Source organism: Populus alba, chromosome 11 (assembly GCF_005239225.2).
Source record: "Populus alba chromosome 11, ASM523922v2, whole genome shotgun sequence".
NCBI lineage: Eukaryota > Viridiplantae > Streptophyta > Magnoliopsida > Malpighiales > Salicaceae > Populus > Populus alba.
Window position 1 is genome coordinate 17,221,765 of NC_133294.1, and position 25,902 is coordinate 17,247,666.

Here is a 25,902-nt window from a genome sequence, read left to right on the forward strand (position 1 = left end):
TTACGGGAACGTAATGAATTAGAAATATTGCGGAGATCATGAAGTGAATAAATGAGAAGGATCATAGCAGAGAGATCCCATCAGGTGATCTCTCTGATGAGAGATCTCACTGCATCTGCATATCTCTTCACAAATCACAAAGCTCATGATCACAAAGCTCAGCGTTTTGAGGAATTAACGAGACAATAGTTTCAGGATATTTGATGGGTAGAGATGATGTAATTATGTCAATGGCAGCATTAGGGTGCACAGGATTTGCTTTTGCTAAATGAAAGCACGTCATTTCTAAAAGGAGGTACAGAAGCCGTCGTTTCAAGCATTTTTTTTCAAGGAACAGCATTAGGATACATGAAACGGCCATTGGGAGCTTTCCTCTCCGTAAATGATATTTTCTTCAATATAAATACCACGAAACTGACAGCCTGATAGCAGTCTGATTAAGTCATACCAGGCAATGTAATGTTATATAACATTTCACAAAGATCAACGATAGTAATATCTAACAGAAAAGTAAACATGTTCTGAACTCTATCGGCCGTTAAGATCAGAAATCGTCACATTGTTAATGGAATTTATCTTTTGGCTCTGAGTAATGGCCTCTGTATCCAAGGAACTCTGCCTTTCAACAAATGCTGGTTTCTTTGGAGGAGGAAGATCCACAATTTCACTATTTAGCATGGAACTGATGGTAGACACGGTCGGTCTATCTTTTGCCAATTCCTGCACACACAACAGACCAATATGTATGCATCGGAACATCTCCACCTGAAAACATGGATCTGATATTGCAGGATCGACCAGAGATGTAATGTCACCTTCATTCCACAGTTTCCAAGCCTGCAAATGTTGATACAATCATACAAGTAAGAGTTTGCAAGTTTAAAAGTATCAGAAATTGAAAGGTTCCAAATACATCTCAGGCAGTGTGGCGGAAAGACATACAAATCCTATAAGACTCAAAGCATGCTCATTGCTATAAAAATGAGCGTTCTTTCGTCCGCTCACGATCTCCAGCAACAACACTCCAAAGCTAAACACATCTGATTTCTCTGAAAATCTTCCTTCCATTAAATATTCAGGGGACATAAAGCCACTGCATAAGCACAACAGCTTTCTGAGCTCAAATTAGAGAAACAGTAATAGAAGTGAAAATGGACAAAAAAGAAGAAGAAAAACACTACTTACAAGGTTCCAACAACCCTGGTGGTATTCACTTCATTGCCGCCAGAAATCCTGGCTATTCCGAAGTCTGAAATTTTTGGATTCAGCTCGTGGTCCAATAAGATGTTACTGGGCTTCAGATCTCTATGAATAATTCTTAGTCTAGAATCTCTGTGAAGGTAAAGAAGACCTCGACAAATTCCATTAATAATATTGAAGCGTCTTTTCCAATCTAGTTGTCCTTTCCTTAGTGAATCTAAACAAATTTTATCCAGAAAAAAATCATGAGAAAACAAGGGCAAACGAAAATGAGTCAATAAAAGTAGCAATCTGCTTCTCATGCTTGAAACTTATGATCTATGAAATTGAAAATGAGTCAAGAAAATTAGTAGCTGAACAAAAAAGAGCTGTAGCCCTAACCAAAGAGAAATGCATCCAGGCTTTTATTCGGCATGTACTCATAAACCAACATCATCTCTTCTCCTTCAACACAGCAACCAAGAAGTCTCACAAGATTCCTGTGTTGGAGTTTAGAAATCACCGCCACTTCATTCATAAACTCTTCGCGCCCTTGACCAGATGTTCTAGAAAGTCTTTTCACAGCTATTTCCAGCCCATCTGGCAATTTTCCCTACAATGTCACATCAAACCGATAAATACCTATTTGCTCCAAATAACTATAAAGCACATTTAGTTCCAGAAGAATTACCCTGTATACTGCACCAAAGCCGCCCTGTCCAAGCTTCTTGGATATGTCAAAGTTGTTTGTAGCAGTTTCAAGAATTTGTAATTTGAAGAGTGGTTCAAGTTTAACTTCCCTGACGTTTTCGGGCAAGTTTCCATCAAAAACTGTTTCTTGTGCTTCTCTCGTTTTGAACGATAAGGTCTCCTCACTTATCAACTTCCTTTCTGAATTCGAGTGGAAGTATCGTTATTATTTGTTAATTGTGTTTTTCTTAACTTGTAAAAATTGTAAAGTTTAGGAGTCCAGTAAGCTAATAAGACGTAGCATAATACCTCTGTGTTTAGCCATCCACTTCCAAGAAAAAAACACACAGATGAAGATGGCTATGGCTCCTACAATCACTGACATACTGATGATTACTTTCATGTTTCTCTTGTTACCTGAAACTGAAAAATTGTACTGATGATTATTTGGCAAAAATGCAATGGAAATATGAAAAAAAAAGAAAAAAACGAATCAATATGTTCTCATACTGATACAGATCTCCATGTATCTACACTTGTTATGCACACCTGACAAACGAAAAATTAGTGAAAGAAAATTGGATAAAATTATAATAATTACCGAGTTCTGTATACGCCAGGCGAATGTTTAGATCTTTCCCTCCTTCAGAGAACTTTTGTATATCAATCAAGTTTCCTGTCCATGCCATACAACCAGAATCTTTATAATATGAATAAGCGACACAGGAACAATTCTTCAAGCACTCATCTTTGCATTCTTGTTCGGAGTACGTATTTGGGCAGTACTTGGCAAAGGTTGGCACCTTCATCATCTCCAGCTTCTTAAACCCATCTTCTTTTCCCACTTCAGTACCATTTTGTATTCCATCACACTGCAACGATGTCTTCCTAACACATCCGCGAGTCCAAATTCCTTTGTTCCATTCATCTGGATTTTTTGCAACAAACCCTTCTAAACATGTGCAGATAGGTGAATTCTGTGCATCGCATCTTCCAAATGGCCCGCACTTGCCATAAATATCACACTCAGTTGATGGAGTTTCCCAGTTATACTCCCAACCTCTCTTCCCATAATCCCAGTATTGCTCTACAAATGTTCCATGAGAAGTCAAAACATACGTTGCACGGAAAACTGGGTCTCGAATTAAACTAAGAGTGAAAGTGCCATCTCCTTCATCTTGTATACTAAATCCTTCTAAATACCCAGAAGTATACATATCTTGTATTCCGATAAAATTCTGACCACCCCATGGACCACTACGCCAAAATGGATGACCATTGTACCAGATGAAGAACTCAGGAATTCCTAGTGGATTGATACCAGCAGAGAAGTTTCCGACTGAAGGATCAGACGAGCTTCTCCAGGACGTTAGCAGTGTCTTTTTCCCTGTTCTTGCGTTAGCACTAAGTCTCATCTTTGGTAAGTAAATATCCCTAGGCTGCTGGAAACTTTGCCATACAAGGTTTCCATTCGGTCCAGCTTTCAAGACAAGGTTTCCATCATCAGTAAGCTGTGCAGTTGACTGATTGAAACCATTCGTAACATTTGATGACCATAGAACCTCTCCCTGACCATTCAAAACCACAAGATTTCCATCTTCAGATATTGTCATCATCCCAGAAGAATCGTTGATTGGGTTGTTTCTGTTGGCCACCCATAGTACTGGAGTTGCTACTGATATATTACTATACCATATTCCGACATATCGATATGTTGAATTAACTGGGCTGAAAAATCCCAGTTTGAACCTATTGCCGGCCGAGACTATAGCTTCTGGATCTTTGATGGGTTGAGAAGTAGTTATGTTATCTCCTGCATCACCATAAACTGAACAGGAACATGATAGAAACAGAAGAAGAGCTACTGCAACTTCGCAGCTGCCAAGTCCCATACTAGTTATTGATGAGAATGGAAGATTTACAAATGGCTTCTTGACTGTTCAGAGAAAGAATGCCACGAATAAGAATATTTCTCTTCCTATCCTTTTAATTCCAATCATGAAGTTATTTTTTCAAATAGAAACTAAGTTTAGCAATTATAAGTCAGAAATTCTTGTGTTTTCTGTAAATTTCCATCTATAAACAATGTTTAACCTAACTGTTATATTACATAAGCAGGGTTATGTTTTACTCTGAGATTTTGACCCTCTTGTGCTAAAATAGTGATGTTTCATCAGGATGAACCTCATCAACTAGGTTGTGAGATCGATAGAATTTTTATTTTTATAGGATATTATCACAAAACATACACTTGCCTCACCATGAGTGACATGTTCCTGTTAGGCGCTATCAAGAAGCTCTGACATTCTTATTTTAAAGTAGCTTTATTCGTACTTGGTCTATTTTGAATTTGCCTGCAATATTCATGTGGGCGATTCGTAAATTTATACTCAAAACCATCAACTGATAAAGGCAGGTAAGTTTCGAAGAAGTCTGAAGAGCCTGACCGGTCTAAAGACGTTGCTGTATCATCACATTGATAATGAGGACTTCAGACTTCAGCCAATCATTGTAGAGCAACCTTTTGACTTTTTTTCCTGCGTCAAAAGCTAAAAACCTTTGACTTCTTTGAAAATAGCGCTTCCCTTAAATATCCAGGGGAGAAGTAAACCGCAGCATGAAATCCACAGTTTTTTAGCTCGAACCATTTATGCTTGAATACAGTAAAAAATAGGAAAGAAAAGTCTACTTGCAACCCTGGTAGCATTCACTTGATCTTCTCTGCCACCAAAGATCTTGGCCATTCCGATGAATTTGTATTGTTTTAGTTATGTAATTGTTAATTTTAAAATAATCATAATAAAATCAACACTTTCAATTTTATTAAATTCAATATTCTTTAAAAATAATTTTACAGTAATAAATACATCATTACACAAATGATAGTGAAGATAGGTGGAGCGAAATCCTGGGCCAGAAGGACCACAAGGAGGAGCAGAATTATGTAAAGCCATAAGTTCCATCATTTTGCCCGAATTCTGCCTATTTTCTTCTTCTAATATGCCTTTTATTTCTTATTCTATATAATTTGGTCACTTGCTTCTTTACCTGTTCTAGGACCCTTGCTTCAAATTCTAGTGTCGACTGGCTTAGAATTGTTGTGTGTCTAGAGTTGAAATAATATAAACCTAATTCCTATCAGGTTAGTCAATTATTCTAGCCTCCAACCATAACTAATGATTGTAAGGAGGATGAGTGAAATTTTTTTGTTTTCATGTTTTTCAAACATCATAGCATTGTATGTTTCTTACAAAAACAATTCAATTATAATTAAAGAATAAAAAAAAATCACAATGAACACCTTAGCTATTTTATATACAAACTTCTTCACTTATTCCCCTTATCCACATCTGTTATATAAGTTTTCTCATATAACTCTATCTATGTAGGCTCGCATCTAAGATGTTCCTATAAAAGAAAAATAAGTAGTAAAAAGTCTAACAAATAAGAAGTCAATTAAAAATTAAAGAGAAATATTTTAAAAATTTTACTAGATGATTTGCATGATTGAAAAATCAGAGCCATCCACCGATGTGCTTGCTCACCAAACTATATGTTTCTTTGTTTTAGTTCTGCAACTCCAATTGCAATCACCTTTTAAATTCTTTTGATACCAAAGGTCTTAAAACTTCACCCAGTTATCCTCAATAATGTGACTTGGTTTATACTTCTTCCATATCTCGACATCATTAGTGTTAGCTCGGATTTTTTTTCATATTTATGCACATCATACAACAAATTAAGCCAACTATGAAAAAATTTGTTAAACATGCATGACATTTGGAAATTTAAGATTATAATTTTTAAAAAAATGTTAATTGTTTGATACTTATTTAATTGCATTAGGGTTTTCCCTTGTTCTCCTTGCCACCCCCTCATTTTCCCTTTTCTTATAAGATTTTGCCTGCATTGTCAATTTGTACATAATTATTGAGACCTTTTTTATATTTTTCTTAAGTAGATGCATCATCCCAACATTTTTATAATGAAATGTTTTGTTTTTACACTTAACATATGGACATCTAATTTCACATGTATTAATATTTTTCGATTTAGAAAATATGAAATTAATATAACTCTCAGCCCCATGAAGATAATCTTACATGTACAATTCTATGGATGAATCTCGATAATTTCAAAAATTATCATTTATTGATTATGAAACCTATATAGAATAATATTAATTTTATTAATTTCATAAAAAATCAATTTTTCCCAAATTTTCAACTTTATAATAAAAATTGATAAAATATAAAATAATAATAATTTCTTCAATTATAACATACCTAAGTTAAAAAAAAAAATCAAAACTTAATTTCATCAAATAACAACAAAATTCAATTTTCCTTGAATCCCAGACAAACCCTAGCATACAAATCTATCTAAAAATATAGAATTGATAAAATTACGAGTTTTCCACAACTCAATAAATAAATAAAAGTAAACATACAATAACAATAACAAGTCAAGTTATAATATGAATAATTTATTATGTTTGTCACTCCTCGAAGGATATCAGCCACCCCCCCTGAATTGAAATGGGAAGGTATATATGGAGGAAAATTAGAAGTCACAATATAGTAATTAGAAAGAATTAAGAATTCTAAAAATTAACATTGATTCCAAAGATTCAAATAAAAAATTAGTTATGCCTAAAGGAAGAACAACATCACCCTTCATGCATCCTTTCTTACAAAAAATATTATATTTACTATTTGTTCTCCTAAAATTATCTTTTTATTGCTATTAATTATCCTAATTTTGTTTACTTCATTTTCAATTTTTTTTCTAATTATCTGAGAAAAAAATTGACTTGGATTCCTAAAAATACAAAATTCATTAATTTGATTATTCGTAAAAAATATTGAATCTTGACATTGGTTCTTAGGTCCAGGATAGAATAGAAAGTTGGAGTTCAATTCCTTCTTCAAACGAAGTCCTGCCTTTGAAACCTAGCAAATCCCAAGACATATAATGGAACTGCTTTTAAAAAAAAAAAATTGTCATTTTGGTTATTCATAAAAAAAATTGACATTTGTCCTCTAAAGTAAAGACTTTTCTTTTGCAAGATTTTGATATCAATCTAAATCTAAAAGGAACTTGTCATCTAAGTCATTTTTAAAAAGGGCATAGAAAAATAAGATTAGGTTTTGGCCCATTTATTTTTGTTGTAATTTTGTTAAGATAGATCGAGTGACTATTACACATCTGTACAAATTATTATAACTAATGCACAAAATATTAAATAATAAATAATACTAAAAAACAATATTTTGTGTTATTTATTTTTATTTGGGGCTCTTTCTCATTTACTATTATTTTTTTATGAGTTTTATTTTATAAAAATAAAGACCTACACAAAATATCATTAAAGTGTGTTAATATGATATACACAAAGTTAAATACAGAAATAATAAGAATCAATTTTGAGAGGTTGCTTAAATTGTTAGTTTTTGATTTTGCTTCTTAATAATTTCAAGTTTAAGATTTTACAGGGCTATTAAAAATTTACTTGATTATTAATTTTAAAATATATAAAATAATTAAAATATATACAAACTAATTTAAATATCAACATAAATAATAATAAATAAATTACAAGAATCATAATTCGAGGGTTCAGGATAGACTTTTCGAGTATAAAACACCAAAAGACACGAAATTAAGCTTCCTGAAATTGTTTGTGTGTGTAGACCCACAACCCACACTCCCTTTTAAATATACCTGAAAAACTTAAAGACACGAAATCAGTTTGCAGCCCGCATTCTACCAATTTCTCCTGGGTGTCTCCTCCTCGCTGGCGTTATGGGCGAAACTAAGAGGAAGATTTGATGGGCGCCGTGAATTTCGCCGTGGAGGAGTTGCTGCCGTTTGCTGCGGGTGTAGGGCTCGTCGTTGCTACTGGTGGGGCAGAGAGGTTGTTGTCGTTGGTGGTGACCGAGAGTGGACTCCAGACTTTGCTATTATTGTGGCCGAGTCTGTGGTGAGAAAAACACCATGAAGAGGTGGAGATTGGGCAAGTAGGAAGCCAGTAGAGAATGGTGGTCGATCGACGGTGACTGTCAGAGATGCTGGCTGGTATGGTAAGGAGGTTGAAGATGGTGATTTATGGCCGTGGGTTTGGTTCGGAGAAGAAGATGAAGGCTAGAATGGGCTGACTTTGGTGGGCTTTTCTTGGGCCTATTACAGGTTGTGTGGAAAAGGACCTGTGTGAAGAGACGCAGGCTGCTGTGGTGGTTGATTTTGTGAGGGGAGGAGGATGAGGTTTATTTGGGAAGGTTGAAGAGGAGGGGGAGGTTGCCTCATGAATTAATTAGAGACTAAATCGAATTAATTTGATAAAATTATTGGACTGGGCTGAATTGAACTAATTGGAAACAAAAGGTACTGAAACGAAGTACTGGAATAATTTCTCCTTTTCATTACAGTTATTGACTTTTGAAAACAGCCCTTCCTTCAGGGTACATATAAACCACTGCACAAGAACAATTGTTTCTTAGCTCAAACCATTAATACTTCAATACAGTAAAAAATAGGAAAGAAATGTCTACTTCATAGCATTCTCTTGATCTTCTCTGCCACCAGAGATCTTGGCCATCTGATGTCTGAAATTTTTGGATTCATCTAGTCATGCAACAAGATGTTACATGGCTTCAGATCTCCTTGAATAATCCTTCATCTAGAATCTCTACGAAGGTAAAGAGGACCCCGACAACTTATTTGGACCATGTGGAAGCGCCTTTTCCAATCAAATTTGTTAAACTTAATTGATCTACATAAATTGTTCCCAGAAAAAAATGAAAACTGAATGGAAATTGTCACCACCTGAATTTGAGCATGTGACCGGCACATACCAACAGAAAATTAGAAAACGATATAGAATTTCTAATAATCTTGTTTTTGTGTTTCAAAAGTATTTTTTAAAAAATTTAAAATTTTTTATTTTTTATTAACTTCAAATTAATATGTTTTTAATGCTTTCAAATCATTTTGATATGCTGATGTTAAAAAATAATTTAAAAAAAAAAAAAAAATTATTGGTATGCATTTTGACACGAAAAATTATTTAAAAATCAACCACTATCACACTATCAAACAAGCTTTTAGTGGCTATTTGGTATTGTGGCTGCGGGTGAGGTTCACTAGCAGTCATAATTTTTTCTGTTTGGTAACATTCTCATCATAATTTTTCAATAGTGGGTCCCATCATTAACTGTGGTGCAATCACAGGTATCAAGAAGCAGCTCTTGGCTGCTTCTTGTAATGGGAAAATGGATGAACAGTGGAGCCATGGCTCCACTGTTCATCCATTTTCTTCTAACAGTGGAGCCATGCTCCACTGTTTACGTGAACAGTAGAGCATTCTCATCCATTTTCTCGAACATGGCTCCACTGTTCACCTATTTTCTTCTATGAATAGTAAAATTGATTCGGCTGGACCGGTCAAGTTCAAAGCTAAAAATGCATTGAATCGGGTTTGACCCAAGAATTTTTTTATTATTATTTTTAATTGTGTTTTATTCAAAAAACTAGTGTTAAATATTATTCAATGACTACATAAATTAGACGGAGATCACTTAATGACGCTGCATTTACAGAATTTGATTGCAATCTCAATTTCATATGTGATGAATTGTAGATAATTTAATGAAACAATAAAAAATATTTTATATAAAGTGTGATTTATTTCATGATGTAATTGCAATAGTTAAATCCATAATATTTAAATTAAAAACTATCAATATTAATATATATATATATATATATATATATTATTTTATAACCTCAATTTCAAAAGCATTTTTAACCAAACACATTAAAACTACTTTTTTCTTTAACCTCAATTTCAACCACAGTTTTAACCAAACACCTATTTTTCAAAACCAACCTCAACTAAAATAATTTTTTATAAAATAATTTTTTTTCAAACCATAACCACAACAACTACCGCAATACCAAACACACTCCTAATTCCTAAATAAACACCATTTCGTCAGCCATTTACATCGCCCAATGATTTCCCGACGTAAAACACATCATCAAGAAACGTTTTATCAGGGATTTACTATTCGTGGGCATTCTGTTTTTAATTTGTAATGCCGGAAAAAATGCAAACAAAGCATTGGCATCAAAAAACTAAAATGTATCGACTAGTTTTTGTTAGCCATTTCATCAGTAAATAAATTACTGATGAAATATTATATTGTCTGTTCCATCGGCAAAAACTAAATACTACTGATAGAATAAATGTAGGAATCGGCAACAGAATGTTCGTCACTAATTCCTTTAGAAAACTCTAAAACTTCTAAACTATTTTGTAACTATCCAAGAAAACCTCGTCTGTATTCCTGATGGAATCACCAGTAGACAAAAACCCTTCGACGATTCCTTCACAAGTTTAGCATTTTTTTTAGATATTTAGTTGTTAATTTAAAAAACAATAAAAATCACAATAAAACCTAAACACTATTAATTTTATTGAACATCAAAATCTTATTAATTTCAATATTTATTAAAAAATAATTTTACAACAATAAATAAATCACTACACATATGGAGATGGAGCTGGAGCTTGAGCTGGACAGAGGGAAATCCTTAGCCAAAAGGAAAAGAAGGATGAGGAGGATAATAGAAAGCCATGTATTTCATCATTTTCTCCTGATTCCAAAATTTATGATATGTCAACGCTAAATAGTGTTGATCTTCCTACTCCTAAGATTAAACTTGATAGAATTTAGAACATAGTTACATTTTTGTTGCTAGTAAATCTAGTTGATTATTGTAAAATACATGTGATTTCACTACGTTAAAACCACAGAAAAACTATTTTTTTATTTGTCTTGACTTAATTCCCTTCAAAGCTAGATAAATTGGAGAATTCAAAAGTTGGGTAGTTAGATTTGAAAACTATATGTTTTCTTCAGTAACTCATGACATCAACAGGTAACAAAATTAGTAAAAAAAAATAAATTTAAAAATTCCATGTTCTCCCAATTTTAATTCTTTAATTAGAGTAGTGATTTGATCTTATATGCCATAAAACGATGAATTCTCATCAATTTTACATCTTTAGTATCAAAATCAACATGCATTGAGCTAAAATAGGGTCTAGAATAATCTATTCGATTAATGTTCCACCATTAGTTTCTGTTGGAAGAAACTCTAGGTGTGGTAGAGGATAATCTTTAAAAGTAAAACTAAAGAACAAGAAAAATTTGAGAGAAAGGATGTTTTTGCATTAAGTGTTTTCTCAACTATACATCTTATAAGCTTTTCTATATATTTCTTTCAGGTTCCAATTACAAACCTATTTATAGGTATAAAGTCCTAGATAATCAAGGAATTAAAAAAAAAAAAAAAAACTAAACTGATAAGGAAAATCATTTTGCCAACTTAATCGGTCGATTGATGCGTTTAATCCAACTGATCGACCGACTCAACTCATAGACTAGTTACTTTATTTTTCTAGAAAAATTAAAATCTAGTTTACTTTTAACATCCCCCTTTTAAACTTGATTTTTTTATAACTCCAAGCATATCTCTTAACTTGGCAAAAACATTATGTTTGAGTGACTTTGTGAAAATTCTGCAACTCAATCTTCTATCTTTACATACTTGACTTCAACTTCCTTATTTGTAATGCAATTTTGTAATAAATGAAATCCTGTGTCAATGTGATTACTTCTGTTATGAAACACTAGATTCTTTATGAAGACAATGATTGATAAGTTGTCCATATAAATTTCTATATGCTTCTCTTGTGGCATTCATAACTCCTTTAATAATTATCTTAGCCATATAAAATGACAAACACATGTTGTAGTAGCAATATATTCATCTTCACAGGTTGATAATATAACTGTAGGTTTCTTCTTTGAATTCCATGTGAATGTTGTTTCTCCCATGTAAAAAACAAAACCTATAGTACTCTTTCTATCATCCATATCTCCAACCCAATCACTATTTTATAATCTATAAGTTCAAAGCTATTAGAGTATCCATAAAACAAGCCAAAATCATCAGTACCTTTGATATACCAAAGAATTTGCTTCAAAGCTTTGAAATGTGTCGTAATTAGTGTCTTCATAAACATGCTTACAAACCTTACTCCAAAGAGAATATCTGGACAGGTGCATATTAAGTATCTCAAATTCTTAATTAAGCTTTTGAATATTGTAGAATTTATCTTCTCTACTTCATCATTCTTTGACATCTTCTCTCCACACTCAACTGGAGAATTCACTTTTGCACAATCCTTCATTTTGGAATTCTTGAGAATCTCTTTTGCAAACTTCTATTGGTTAATAAAGATTCCATCTTCTCCTTGTTTGATCTCAATCCCAAAGTAGTATGTCATAAGACAATTTATCCATCTTCTCAAACTTCTTAATCACTGTTTGCTTGAAGTCTTTAAATATCTTTGGATTATTTTATGTAAAGATCAAGTCATCCATATACAAGCATATAATAAGAGTATCACCACTCTCTTTTATTTTATATAGATAGCAAATTCATGGAAGCATTTTACGAACCCATTATTTAAGAAATAACCATTAATACGAATATATCAAGCCTTGGGGCTTGCTTCAATCCATACAAGGCTTTGTTTAACTTTAAAACCTTGTTTTCATGTCTCTTCACTTAATAACCTATAGGTTGCTCAATGTAGACCTCCTCTTAAAAAAAAAAACCATTTAGAAAAGCTTATTTTGCATCCATTTGATAGATGTTCAATCTATGTTAGGCAGCTATACAATATAGTGTTACATCATCATCAAAAGGATTAGTTACCTCATATAAGTCATCAAGGCTCATCATGTTTCTTGGTGGACTAGGAGGGCTGCCACTACTAGGACTTCCATTAAAAGAAGAAGATAAAGGTGAAGTAAGTTCATTGGTGATTGTGGAAGTGTAACAAGTTCTTGATGATCTTTATATCTCTTCTCCTTTTCATCAAAAACTGGTAGAAAGTCATACTTCTCACCATCACCGGTTTGCTTCATACGGTCAATTGGTTGACTTAGTGATGTTGTCTTAGCCTTCTTTTTTCAAATTTGCCTCTTCCTCTTCTTCCTCTATCTTGTCCACATCCTCTACATTCTTGGGTATATCCATAACCATTTTACTTCTCTTTTGAATAGTGTGTTTGGAAAAAATGCTTGTGCTTTTTAGTCTTCTTAAATACCATTGACTCTTTCTGTAATAGTCCCAACTATTTGATTTTATCAATGCTAAAAGATCCCAACATATACCTTTAATTTTAGGGTAATTTTTTTTTTTGTAAAGAATTCTACCAAAATTTTGGTAGAGTTTCCTTTGTATACAGGGCATCCCAAGTTATCGATTACTACCAATTTACCCATTCAATCCATCATAACAAGGTCCTATAATTTTGAATCTTATTTCCATCATCAATATTCAACACCTTATACAATCCACACAATTTATATATATCTTACGAACAAGTTCAATATAAACATAGCCCGCATATCATATTTAAAGTCTAAAAGAAAAGCGGATACTAACATATAATGAGAGAATTTAAAACATAATATAAGTAAAATTTCAAAAGGATTAGTTACAGGATAACGAAGGAGTTCTAATGCATGCATTATATCAGAGTTTACATAACTAACATACTACATGCTGAGCTAAGATTTTTATATACATCAAGGTTTACACAAAAAGCATACTACACAATCTCGCTACTACTATTATGCTTCAGTTAAATATTTACATAAGTTTAACAAAGTAAAGTCCTAAAACCTAATAAGCTCCCTGGATATTAGATGGACATGTTACACAAATAACTTAATAAACATACCATTATGTTAACAAAAGAAATATAAATGATCATGTAATGTATACAATTGAAGTATAAATCTTTTATCGATCATATAGGAATTCTAACAATCAATTTATAATTTTCTTGTAAATAAATTAAAACCCAATTAGGCCTCATTTGCGTATCCTTAATTTGAATATTTTTATTTTCTTGTATGAACCGAATGATTTTGCATAGTCCAACCTGGATATTTTTAGGCAATTATACTTATAAATTTTCCTAGGTCATTCAAACACGGATACCCTTTACAAATCAAAACTTATCGATCGTTTCCAAGCATCCCAACATGGACATCATTAGTCGAAGCTAATCTTATAATTTATTTCATAGCAATCCTATCACAGATGCCATTAGCCGAAGTTAATCTTATAATTTATTTCCCGGCAATCCTATCACGGATGCCATTAGCCGAAGCTAATCTTGTAAATATGCTAGACTTTATTTACATTGAACATAACATTATTGTAATTGCATTCATCAGGAAGACTTTAAATTGCATAAGTGTAAAGGGTAGGGAAAGCCTTGCACCTGCTTCGCCTGTCTCATGTCCTCCTCCAACAGAAGATCCAATCTTGATCGCTCCTCCTGAATCACAAAGAAGTTTTTGGTTATGATTCCTTCAAGCCAAATATTATAGACAATCCATATTCATTCATTACATATATGATACTTTTTATGCATGTCCACTTCCTCATCATAACATACATACACATATCAAGTATATTTTCAGAGTTAGTATATCAACGAGCAAGTGTCCGCACGACTCAGTTTTTACGTCAACGGTATTTCAATGTCTATTTCCTTTTAGACCCCTTTTATATGTATCTTTTGTATATATATTGTATTCATATGAAAGTCTATTGAAATTTGAATTATTATTGTCTAAGTCTTAAACCTTTACTATCCAAACCTTGAACTGTTATTGTCTAAGTCTTGAACCGTTACTGTTTAAACCTTGAACTGTTACTGTCTAATTAATCTCACCTTTTGTAACAATCCCATTGAATTCAAGATTTTTGCCACTAATTTAACATCTCTCAAGAATTTTTAACGTCTTATGACTCCATTACATATAAAATTTAACAGGAACTAACAATTCAATTATACTCCTCATCAAGACTGCAATCCTTTCTTCGATTTTCAGGGTAGTAATATGACACGACCAAAAGATTGATGTCTTCTCCCAAGTGCAGGAGTGTCGAAGTAATAAATAACCCGGCAAGACCGGGGTCGAACCACAGAGAGGTTAATTGTATAAATTATAAATAACAATACAACAACAACAACAACAACAATAATAATAGTAATAGTAATAATAATAATAATAATAATAATAATCAGTACGTGACGTTGTTATACCTGAGAATGATCTAAAAGATCGGGTCACAGGTTTCCAGCCTATATACTGATGTTATAAAAAGATGAAAGAGATATATTATATAATATAAACAGAATGTAAATAATAATAATAATAGTAGTAGTAGTAGTAATAAAAATAATAACAATAACAATAACAATAACAATAATAATAATAATAACAGTGATAATAATAATAATAATAATAAAAAGAGGAGGAAGAAATTAATGAGAACTTTGAGATGAAAGATTAATGTAAGGATTAAACAATGATAAAAACAAATGTCAAGGTTAGAGGATCCACCAATGGTATTTCAAACAAGTATAGTATAAACTCTTATTACTCAATTTGAAAACCACACACGAAGGAGGTTCCAATAGGCTGATTTGTCATTAATAGCTCATTATAAATTATTAACATGATCATATTAATTATCTCATTTACATAACACCAAAACTTTTAAATATTATCAGGAAATTCATGATATTAACTGATATTAACAACAAATCAAGTTCATTTCATAGCCCAGGTGTAGGTAATACCATACGGTTGAGCTATGAGAGTGCCAAGCATTTGTTGTACCAAGTGTTATACAACAAAAATCTAGATTAACCATTTAACAAGTAAGGTATTAAGAATTAGTAAGATAAAAAGATAAGACATGTTAATATTAAACATTAAGGTCCATGTTAAGTTTACACCATACTTATTCTTACACCATTAGTGTAACCTTTTCACCTTGACATAATAAACTTAGCTAAACATAATGAAGAAGAGAAACATAAATAAACAAAACAAGAACATAAAGAAAATACAAGTTAACTAAGTAAAGGAAAGGAAATGAAAAGCATAAACAAGATATTAATGAAAGTAAAACTTAAAAATTACAAAAAAAATATAAAGAAAGAAATAAAGAGCATGAACTTGATCTGAACAACCAAGCCCCCAAATGCATGGCAAGTGCCTCCTTTTATAGGCCAAAATTCAGAATTATTGATTTGATGACTAATTGTTGAGTGGGTGGCCAACTTTTGACTTGGTGAAAATCCTTATCTTCTTGTCTGAATAAAAACAAAATGCTACCATATGAAATGGGTCCACTTGTAAACATGAAAGTTGCAGGAAATTGTCTTAAAAATTCTGTGTAAAAAGTTGAGGTCATTTGGACTTCTAGAACTCCAGATATGGGCCAAACACTGAACAGTGTTCGGGCTGCAGGACAGATTCGGACTTCTCCGTTGTTGCTATAATTTGGACTTGAAAACGGCCTTCTTAGATCTTGATGAAAACATGAAAGTTGTATGTCTATCTCTTACTGAATCTGTGTAAAAATATGAGATCATTTGGACATCTAGAACTCGAGATATGACCCAATTACCGAACAGTGTTCCAGTTTGGACTGCACCAACATCTCTTTTATAAGTTTGGCTCTCTCTTTGTCCTTTCAATTTCCATACTTGAACTCATCAATCAATCCTTTGATTTATGTGATAGACCTGCATTTAAGATGAACATTTACCATATATTAGGGCATTTTATAGTATTAGACTTGTTATTATAAAACATGCTTTAGTTAAGGAGTTATTGATACTTTAAGTGCAAAATGATGATATAAACCCTTGATAAACATGCATTTTTAAGTACTAATCATAATATTTCACACAATCTTAAGAATCAACACAAGTGCTCCATGAAATTTAAGAAGTTGTAAAAAGATATTAAAAAATAGTTCTACTTACTTCATTATTCATCAATTCATATCATGGAGTATACAACATTAACATGATAGCATAAAACAAGATTGAAAGACTCCTTTAAGTTTTCTCCTCTAGGCCGAAACTATTTAATAGATGGAGGGAAGACTTTTATTTTATTTTCTTTCATTCTCTAATTAATCATTTCTTCAATAACCCAATTCTAATGTAACTTCATGCTTATGGATTTATCACTTAACAACATTTATTCACAATTAAATCCCCTAAAATCTCTTATCATTGGCCGGCCTCTAGCTCTATTTAATTATCAAAAACTTTACTTCAATTACAATAATTTAATCACTTTACTCTAATTTTCACATTATTCCTCATGACAAATTACAATAAATTTTTATTTCCCCTAAATTTATTCAAGAACCCTAACTTTTCAATTTAAAAAATTCAATCAATTAAGGATTTTAAACCATTAAAATCAAATTAAAAGTCTTTAAAATGCTTTACCAAGCAAGTAATTAAACTCTAAACACTTCCCAAATCAAGCTTCCAACTCCTCCTCTTCTTTAATCTTGGCTGAACTTTCTCTCTTCTTTTCTACTCACCTTCACTTGATTTTTCTTCCTTCCAATTAATGCTCACTAAACTTGGTTAATGTTCCCTCAAAATCTTCTCTCAAGATTTTATGCTTCCTTTACAATTCTATCTCTCTCATATGTAAATAGTAGTTTCCCTTCTCTTTGTTTTCTTCTTGCCCCGAGCGCGCGCGCACACATATATACACACTCACATAACTTTTACCAAATTCTCTCTATTTCCCAAATAGTAAATTTCATGTTCCTAGGATAAAATTCTTGGATCCCGACATTTGTCTATATAAATTTTTTACCCTGGTGAATTTGAATTTTATTTAGTTACATATTGATAATTTATTTTTTGGTAATTCACTTCCAATAATATTTTATTCACATTTCTGTATTTTTTTTATTTCTTGAATATATTTTATTTATTTATTTATTTATTTGTACTTGGTTCGTTCTAATGCTTATTTGGTACTTATGTTTAATCTATTCTATAAGCACATAGATTTCTTTTCTGCCTAATTTTCAACCTGGGCTTACACTTTTTTCATGAGCTTGTAGTTTTTTCATGAGTCCTTGAATTGTAATAAAATCCATATTATATGACTCCTCTATCACGACCACCATATAATGTAACTTTTTTTTTGCAGCGAGCATAGAATCTTTTCCACCACACATGTTTGCTTCACCTTCTCCCCATATCTCTTTATTTGATTGTATATGGTCAAAACTCTAGCAAAGTAATCTAATTAAATACTCTCTCATTCAAGCATATGTAGCTTTTCAAAGTCAACTCGTAACTTTTATAGGTGTACCTTTCTAACATTTTCAGCTCCTTAGTTTGATTATTGCAAAACTTCTCATGCTTACTTGGTAGTGGTTACATTAGCTACTATCTCAAAAGTGACATCATCTAGATATTGGTGGATAATTGTGAGTGCTTGTTGATCTTTTCTCCGTGCCTTTTGCATGGCTTCCCACTTTCATATGAATACACCAAATTTCATAATTTGTCAAATAAGTACATTGAAGTGAGAAGTTTATATTAGTCATGTCAAACAATAACAAAACAAGCTTTGATAGTACTTGTTGGAAGAAACTTTAGGTGTGGTAGGAGATAATCTTAAAAATAAAAAATAAAGAACAAGAAAATTTTGAGGGGGAAGATGTTTTTGTGTGTAGTGTTTTCTCAAAAATACACTCTGTAAGCTTTTCTACATACTTCTCTCACTTTTTGATTACAAGCTTATTTATAGGCATAAAATCCTAAACAATCAAAGGATTTAACTAACAAAAAAAAAATCTAAATTAATAAGGAAAAGTGTATTGCCGAAGCCGACTCAACTGAACAATCAATTCATCTAATTCAACCAGTACCACCCAACTAATAAGTCATTGTATCATGACATGGATACAAGGATGAGTTCTTTGCAAGTAACTAATACGAGATGTCTAGTTGATGAGTTTATGGATAAAAGTGACAGACAAAAGCCCAAAAGATTGCTTGAAATGGCAAACACGCCCTAGTCCTTTAGAGGGCCATAGATTTTGATTCAGGTACCCGATTACCTCAAATCAAGGTTGTCAATTTCATTTTAGTAGGTGTTTTGTTTTTTCTATTGGAATTGAATATTTCAGTTTCGGAGTGTTTCGGCGTGCTGTTTTGGGGTTGTACTATTCATATATAGACACACACACACAATGCCAAATAAATATAATTTTAAAATTTAAAATATTTCTAAATGGTCAAGATTAAATATATCTTTAACTTAAAGTAATTCAACTTAAACAAAATATCAAAATATTATGAAAGTAAAAATTTTTAACACAAATATTTTAAATATAAAGTTTGATCAATGTTATCAAGATTAATGGAATCTAAAGCATCCTTGTTTTGCTCAAATTCCTACAAAGTATAAACATGAATATAACCAACTATATATTAGTGATAAATCTAATTTTAAAATATTAATATCATTGTTAATGAAAATAGTAATGATAATTTTCAATATTATTATTAATATCATTATTATTGAAAATAGTAATGAAAAATAGTCTTTTATACTTGGGTGGTTTGATTAATGAAATTGAATAAAGTTCAATTTGATTCAACGGCTTTTAAGAGTGAAACGAAACATGTGGAATGAAACCGGAACGTTCAGGCCGAAATTTAATCGAAAAATCCGGAACAGATCGAGATTTAAAATAAGATAAAAATTATTCCGTTTTGTTTTATTTTTTAAATTGATATAGAATGTTTCGACCATTCCAAACAAAACAGAACGAAATTGACAATCTTACCTTAAATCACAAAGCTTATGTAGAGGCGCATACTGTTCTAGACCAAAGGCGTCCGAGTTTTGCTTACGAGTTTAAAATCCATTCTGAAGACCTTTTTTAACCGCCTTTCATTACTCGTATTTCGGAAATTTGACTTTTCCAACTATCTTTTTATCGCAACATTAATTTCGGACTCTAATTATTTATATACTATGTAGCCCGTGGTTTTGTGGCAGAAACATTGCTGTACCACCTTTTCTTCTTTTTTTAATCAATGAAACCACTTCTTATTTTGCTAAAATTTTATCATTAGCAATCTTAGATCATCCACCAAAAGGAAAATAAAAGAAAGAACTAGAATACTTAAAACCCTAAAGTTTTTTTAGGAATTCTGTTATCAATGTAACATTGATCTTTTCTACTCTTACTTAAATTTTAATTAATGATTCCAATATCATCCTTCATGGATTTAAGAAACATAAAGGGAGGTAGCCAAGATATGTTTGAACTTTAATTACTTGAGCTAAATTAGAGTCCCTAGAGACTTCAATATTTCTACTCCTAGCACTCTAAAACTGGATGTGAAAGAAGCCCTTGAACATATTAGATTATTGATATCATAGACTAGGATAAAATATTAGATTGCTTTGAAAGTAAAAGCAATAAAAATATATTAAAAACATGTAAAGAGGACAGTAGAATAAAAATACCACAACACTGACAGCCTGATAGCAGTCTGATTAAGTCATACCATGCAATGTAATGTTATATAACATTTAACAATGATCAAACAGAAAAGTAAACATGTTCTGAACTCTATCGGCCTTCAAGATCAGAAGTCGTCACATTGTTAATGGAATTTATCTTTTGGCTCTGAGTAATGGCCTCTGTACCCAAGGAAGTCTGCCTTTCAACAAATGCTGGTTTCTTTGGAGGAGGAAGATCCACAATTTCACTATTTAGCATGGAAATGATAGTTGACACGGCCGGTCTATCTTTTGCCAATTCCTGCACACACAACAGACCAATATGCATGCATCGGAATATCTCCACCTGAAAACATGGATCTGGTATTGCAGGATCGACCAAAGCTGCAATGTCACCTTCATTCCACAGTTTCCAAGCCTGCAAATATAAAAATCCATCCATGTAAGAGTTTGCAAGTTCAATAGTATCAGAAATTGAAAGGATCTTTGCAGATATATCTCAGGCAGGGAGGCGGACAGACATACAAATCCTATAAGACTCAAAGCATGCTCACTGCCATAAAAAATGAGCGTTCTTTCGTCCGCTCACAATCTCCAGCAACAACACTCCAAAGCTAAACACATCTGATTTCTCTGAAAATCTTCCTTCCATTAAATATTCAGGGGACATAAAGCCACTGCATAAGCACAACAGCTTTCTGAGCTCAAATTAGAGAAACAGTAATAGAAGTGAAAATGGAAAAAAAAAAAAAAGAAGAAAAACACTACTTACAAGGTTCCAACAACCCTGGTAGTATTCACTTCATTGCCGCCAGAAATCCTGGCTATTCCGAAGTCTGAAATTTTTGGATTCAGCTCGTGGTCCAATAAGATGTTACTGGGCTTCAGATCTCTATGAATAATTCTTAGTCTAGAATCTCTGTGAAGGTAAAGAAGACCTCGACAAATACCATTAATAATGTTGAAGCGTCTTTTCCAATCTAGTTGTCCTTTCCTTAGTGAATCTAAACAAATTGTATCCATAAAAAATCATGAGAAAACAAGGTCAAAAGAAAATGAGTCAAGAAAAGTAGCAATCTGCTTCTCCTGCTTGAAACTAATGATCTGTGAAATTGAAAATGAGTCAAGAAAAGTAGTAGCTAAACAAAACAGAGCTGTAGCCCTAACCAAAGAGAAATGCATCCAAGCTTTTATTCGGCATGTACTCATAAACCAACATCATCTCTTCTCCTTCAACACAGCAACCAAGAAGTCTCACAAGATTCCTGTGTTGGAGTTTAGAAATCACCGCCACTTCATTCATAAACTCTTCGCGCCCTTGACCAGATGTTTTAGAAAGTCTTTTCACAGCTATTTCCAGCCCATCTGGCAATTTTCCCTACAATGTCACATCAAACCAATAAATACCTTTTTGCTCTAAATAACTATAGAGAACCTTTAGCTCCAGAAGAATTACCTTGTATACTGCACCAAAGCCGCCCTGCCCAAGCTTCTTGGATATGTCAAAGTTGTTTGTAGCTGTTTCAAGAATTTGTAATTTGAAGAGTGGTTCAAGTTTAACTTGCCTGACGTTTTCGGGCGAGTTTCCATCAAAAACTGTTTCTTGTGCTTCTCTCGTTTTGAACGATAAGGTCTCCTCACTTATCAACTTCCTTTCTGAATTCGAGTGGAAGTATCGTTATTATTTGTTAATTGTGTTTTTCTTTACTTGTAAAAATTGTAAAGTTTAGAAGTCCAGTAAGCTAATAAAACGTAGCATATTACCTCTATGTGTAGCCATCCACTTCCAATAAAAAAACACACAGATGCAGATAGCTATGGCACCTACAATCACTGACATACTGATGATTACTTTCATGTTTCTCTTGTTACCTGCATCTAAAAAATTGTACTGATGGTTATTTGGCGAAAATGCAATGGAAATATGAAAAAAACAAATTATTAATATTTTCTCATAATGATACAACACTTCATGTATCTACACTAGTTATGCACTCCTGATAAACGAAACACTAGTGAATGAAAATTAGAAAATATATAACAATTACCAAGTTCCGTATACGCCAGGCGAATGCTTAGATCTGTCCCTCCTTCAGAGAACTTTTGTATATCAATCAAGTTTCCTGTCCATGCCATGCAGCCAAAATCTTTATAATATGAATAAGCGACACAGGAACAATTCTTCAAGCACTCATCTTTGCATTCTCGTACGGATAACAGATATGGCCAGTAATCGGCAAAGGTTGGCACCTTCATCATCTCTAGCTTCATAAATCCATCTTCTTTTCCCACTTCACTACCATTCTGTATTCTATCACACTGCAACGATGTCATCCTAACACAACCGCTAGTCCAAATTCCTTTATTCCATTCATCTTGATTTTTTGCAACAAACCCTTTTAAACATCTACAGATAGGTGAATTCTGTGCATCGCAGCTTCCAAATGGCCCGCACTTGCCATAAATATCACACTCAGTTGATGGAACTTCCAAGTTATTCTCCCAACCTTGCTTCCCATAATCCCAGTATAGTTCTGTAAATTTTCCATGAGAAGTCAAAACATGTGTTAAACGGTAAGCTGGGTTTTGAATTGAACTCAGAGTGAAAGTTCCATCTCCTTGATCTTGTAGACTAAATCCCCTTAGATACACAGAAGTATACATTCCTGGTATTCCAATAAAACTCTGACCACACCATGGACCACTACGCCAAAATGGATGACCATTGTACCACATGAAGAACTCAGGAATTCCTAATGGATTGATACCAGCCGAGAAGTTTCCAACAGAAGGATCAGACGAGCTTCTCCAGGACGTTAGCAGTGTCTTGTTCCCTGTTCTTGCGTTAGCCCTAAATCTCATCTTTGATAAGTAAGTATCTGTAGGCTGCTGGAAACTTTGCCATACAAGATTTCCATTCGGTCCAGCTTTCAAGACAAGGTTTCCATCATCAGTAAGCTGTGCAGTTGACTGATTGAACCCATTTGTAACATTTGATGACCACAGAACCTCTCCCTGACCATTCAAAACCACAAGATTTCCATCTTCAGATATTGTCATCATCCCAGAAGAATCGTTGATTGGGTTGTTTCTGTTGGCCACCCATAGTACTGGAGTTGCTACTGATATATTACCATACCATATTCCGACATATCGATATGTTGAATTAACTGGGCTGAAAAATCCCAGTTTGAACTTATTGCCGGCCGAGACTATAGCTTCTGGATCTTTGATGGGTTGAGAAGTAGTTATGTTATCTCCTGCATCACCATAAACTGAACAGGAACATGATAGAAACAGAAGAAGAGCTGCTGCAACTTCGCAGTTGCCACGTCCCATACTTGTTATTGATGAGAATGGAAGATTTACAAATTGCTTATTGACTGTTCAGAGAAAGAATGCCACGAAGAAGAATATTTCTCTTTCTGTCCTTTTAATTCCAATCATGAAGTTATTTTTTCAAATATAAACTAAGTTTAGCAATTATAAGTCAGAAATTCTTGTGTTTTCTGACTTATTTCCATCTATAAACAATGTTTAACCAAACTGTTATATTACATAAGCAGGGTTATGTTTTACTCTGAGATTTTCACCCTCTTGTGCTAAAATAGTGATGTTTCATCAGGATGAACCTCATCAACTAGGTTGTGAGATCGATAGAATTTTTATTTTTATAGGATATTATCACAAAACATACACTTGCCTCACCATGACTGACATGTTCCTGTTAGGCGCTATCAAGAAGCTCTGACATTCTTATTTTAAAGTAGCTTTATTCGTACTTGGTCTCTTTTGAATTTGCCTGCAATATTTATGTGGGCGATGATTAAATTTGTACTCTGAACCATCAACTGATATATGGCATAGTTGAATTCTTTTTATTAAACCTTATGTGGCCCTTCAGACTTCAGCCAGTTATTGCAGCAATCTTTTGACTTTTTTTCCAGCATCAAAAGCTAAAAACCTTTGACTTCCCTTGCAAATTCAGGGGACATATAAACCACAGCATAAGATCCACAGTTTTTTAGCTCAAACCATGTTGATGCTTGAATACAGTAAAAAATAGGAAAGAAAAGTCTACTTGCAACCCTAGTAGCATCCACTTGATCTTCTCTGTCATCCAACAAGACGTTACTTGCAGGCTTCAGATCCCTATGAATGATTCTTAGTCTAGAATCTCCATGAGTCTATGAAGGTAAACAAATTATTTGGACAATTTAGAAGCGCCTTTTCCAATCTAATTGTTTAACCCTTATTGATCTACACAAATTGTCCCCGGAAGAAAAAATTAACAGTGAAAGAAAACTGTCACCAACCCAATTTGAGCGCGTGACCAACACACGCCACCAGAAAATTAGAAAACACTTACGGTATATTCCTTTGACGAGTAAACAGTATTACATTTGCCGATGAAATATTATATCACCTATTTCACCAGCAAAAACTAAATATTGCTTACGGAATAAGCGATCGAATTGGTGATAGAATGTTCATTTCTAATTCTATCATAAAAGCCTAAAACTTCTAAACCATTTTATAACTTTTGAGAAAAAAAATATCTATATTTCTAACAAAATCACCGAATGATAACAAAAAATTGGTGATTCCATCGAAAGTTTAGTATTTTTTTTAGTTATGTAATTGTTAATTTTAAAAAAAAATCATAATAAAATAAAATTTCATCAAAAATAATTTTACAGCAATAAATATATTGTTACACAAATGAGTTAGGACCAGGAAAAGGAGCATGATACTGTAAAGCCATAAATTCTATCATTTTCTCCCAATTCTTCTTGTTTTCTTCTTCTAATATGCCTTTCATATCTTATTCTAATTTGGCCACTTGCTCCTAGACCTATTCTAGACCCTCGCTTTAAATTATAGCATCGACTGGCTTGGAACTGTTGTGTGCCAAGAGTTAAAACAGTATAAATCCGATTCCTATCAGGTAATCAATTGGATCCAGTCTTCAACCACAACTGATGATCTTAAAGAGTATGGATAAAAGCATTTTCATTATGTTTTTCAAACATTATAGCTTCATATGTTTCTTACCAAAAAAAAATATATATACTTAAAAGAATTTAAAAAAATCACAACAAACGCCTCAACTATTTTATATACAAACTTCTTTACTTATTTCTACCTATTTCATATTTGTTATATAAGTTTCTAATTTTATCTAAATAGACTCGGCATTTAAGAAATTATTTCTAAAAAAAAAAGTTGTAAAAAGTCTAACAAACTGACATTTTTTCTAAAAAATTGTTTTTTTAACAAGATTTGGATATAATATAAAAGGAGACTTGCCATCTAAGTCATTTTTAAAATGGGCATGTAATCCACAAGATAGTAAAAATAAGAATTGGGTTTTGGCCATTTATTATCTTTGTAATTTTTTTTAGAGAGCGTTTGTAAACGCAAGCTAACCCATATTTTTAAAAATTTTTAATTTTTTTATTAAAAATTATTTTTTTATATTTTAAATTGTTTGATACGCTGATCTTAAAAATAATTTTTAAAAATAAAAAAATATATTATTTTGATGCATTTC

The 25,902-nt window shown here is 32.6% G+C and overlaps 2 protein-coding genes across 2 annotated transcripts; both read right to left on the reverse strand.

Annotated features, from left to right (window-relative positions):
- Positions 1-402: 402 nt before the first annotated feature.
- Positions 403-3,897, reverse strand: LOC118031520 (G-type lectin S-receptor-like serine/threonine-protein kinase At1g11300). Its single transcript, XM_073412218.1, has 7 exons — positions 2,471-3,897; positions 2,179-2,292; positions 1,871-2,070; positions 1,582-1,792; positions 1,186-1,417; positions 943-1,093; positions 403-837 (listed from the first exon to the last, which is right to left on the reverse strand). Exons 1-7 carry the CDS (start codon positions 3,759-3,761, stop codon positions 529-531), a joined length of 2,508 nt encoding a protein of 835 aa, XP_073268319.1. The 5' UTR covers positions 3,762-3,897; the 3' UTR covers positions 403-528.
- A 16,457-nt stretch (positions 3,898-20,354) lies between these two features.
- LOC118031519 (G-type lectin S-receptor-like serine/threonine-protein kinase At1g11300) lies at positions 20,355-23,774 on the reverse strand. The gene is made up of 7 exons (XM_073412284.1): positions 22,397-23,774; positions 22,113-22,226; positions 21,805-22,004; positions 21,516-21,726; positions 21,121-21,352; positions 20,914-21,025; positions 20,355-20,832 (listed from the first exon to the last, which is right to left on the reverse strand). The coding sequence occupies exons 1-7, from the start codon at positions 23,685-23,687 to the stop codon at positions 20,458-20,460; spliced, it is 2,535 nt and encodes an 844-aa protein (XP_073268385.1). The 5' UTR covers positions 23,688-23,774; the 3' UTR covers positions 20,355-20,457.
- Positions 23,775-25,902: the final 2,128 nt, after the last annotated feature.

What these genes read in the sequence shown, in the direction of transcription:
- LOC118031519 (XM_073412284.1), bottom strand. Translation starts at nt 23,687, where the DNA reads ATGGGACGTGGCAACTGCGAAGTTGCAGCAGCTCTTCTTCTGTTTCTA. An exon ending in GTGGATGGCTACACATAGAG is followed by an intron (nt 22,005 to 22,112) that starts GTAATATGCTAC and finishes ACTCGAATTCAG; the next exon opens with AAAGGAAGTTGATAAGTGAG. An exon ending in GCTTTGGTGCAGTATACAAG is followed by an intron (nt 21,727 to 21,804) that starts GTAATTCTTCTG and finishes GTGACATTGTAG; the next exon opens with GGAAAATTGCCAGATGGGCT.
- LOC118031520 (XM_073412218.1), bottom strand. Translation starts at nt 3,761, where the DNA reads ATGGGACTTGGCAGCTGCGAAGTTGCAGTAGCTCTTCTTCTGTTTCTA. An exon ending in CCTGGCGTATACAGAACTCG is followed by an intron (nt 2,293 to 2,470) that starts GTAATTATTATA and finishes ACAATTTTTCAG; the next exon opens with TTTCAGGTAACAAGAGAAAC. An exon ending in GTGGATGGCTAAACACAGAG is followed by an intron (nt 2,071 to 2,178) that starts GTATTATGCTAC and finishes ACTCGAATTCAG; the next exon opens with AAAGGAAGTTGATAAGTGAG.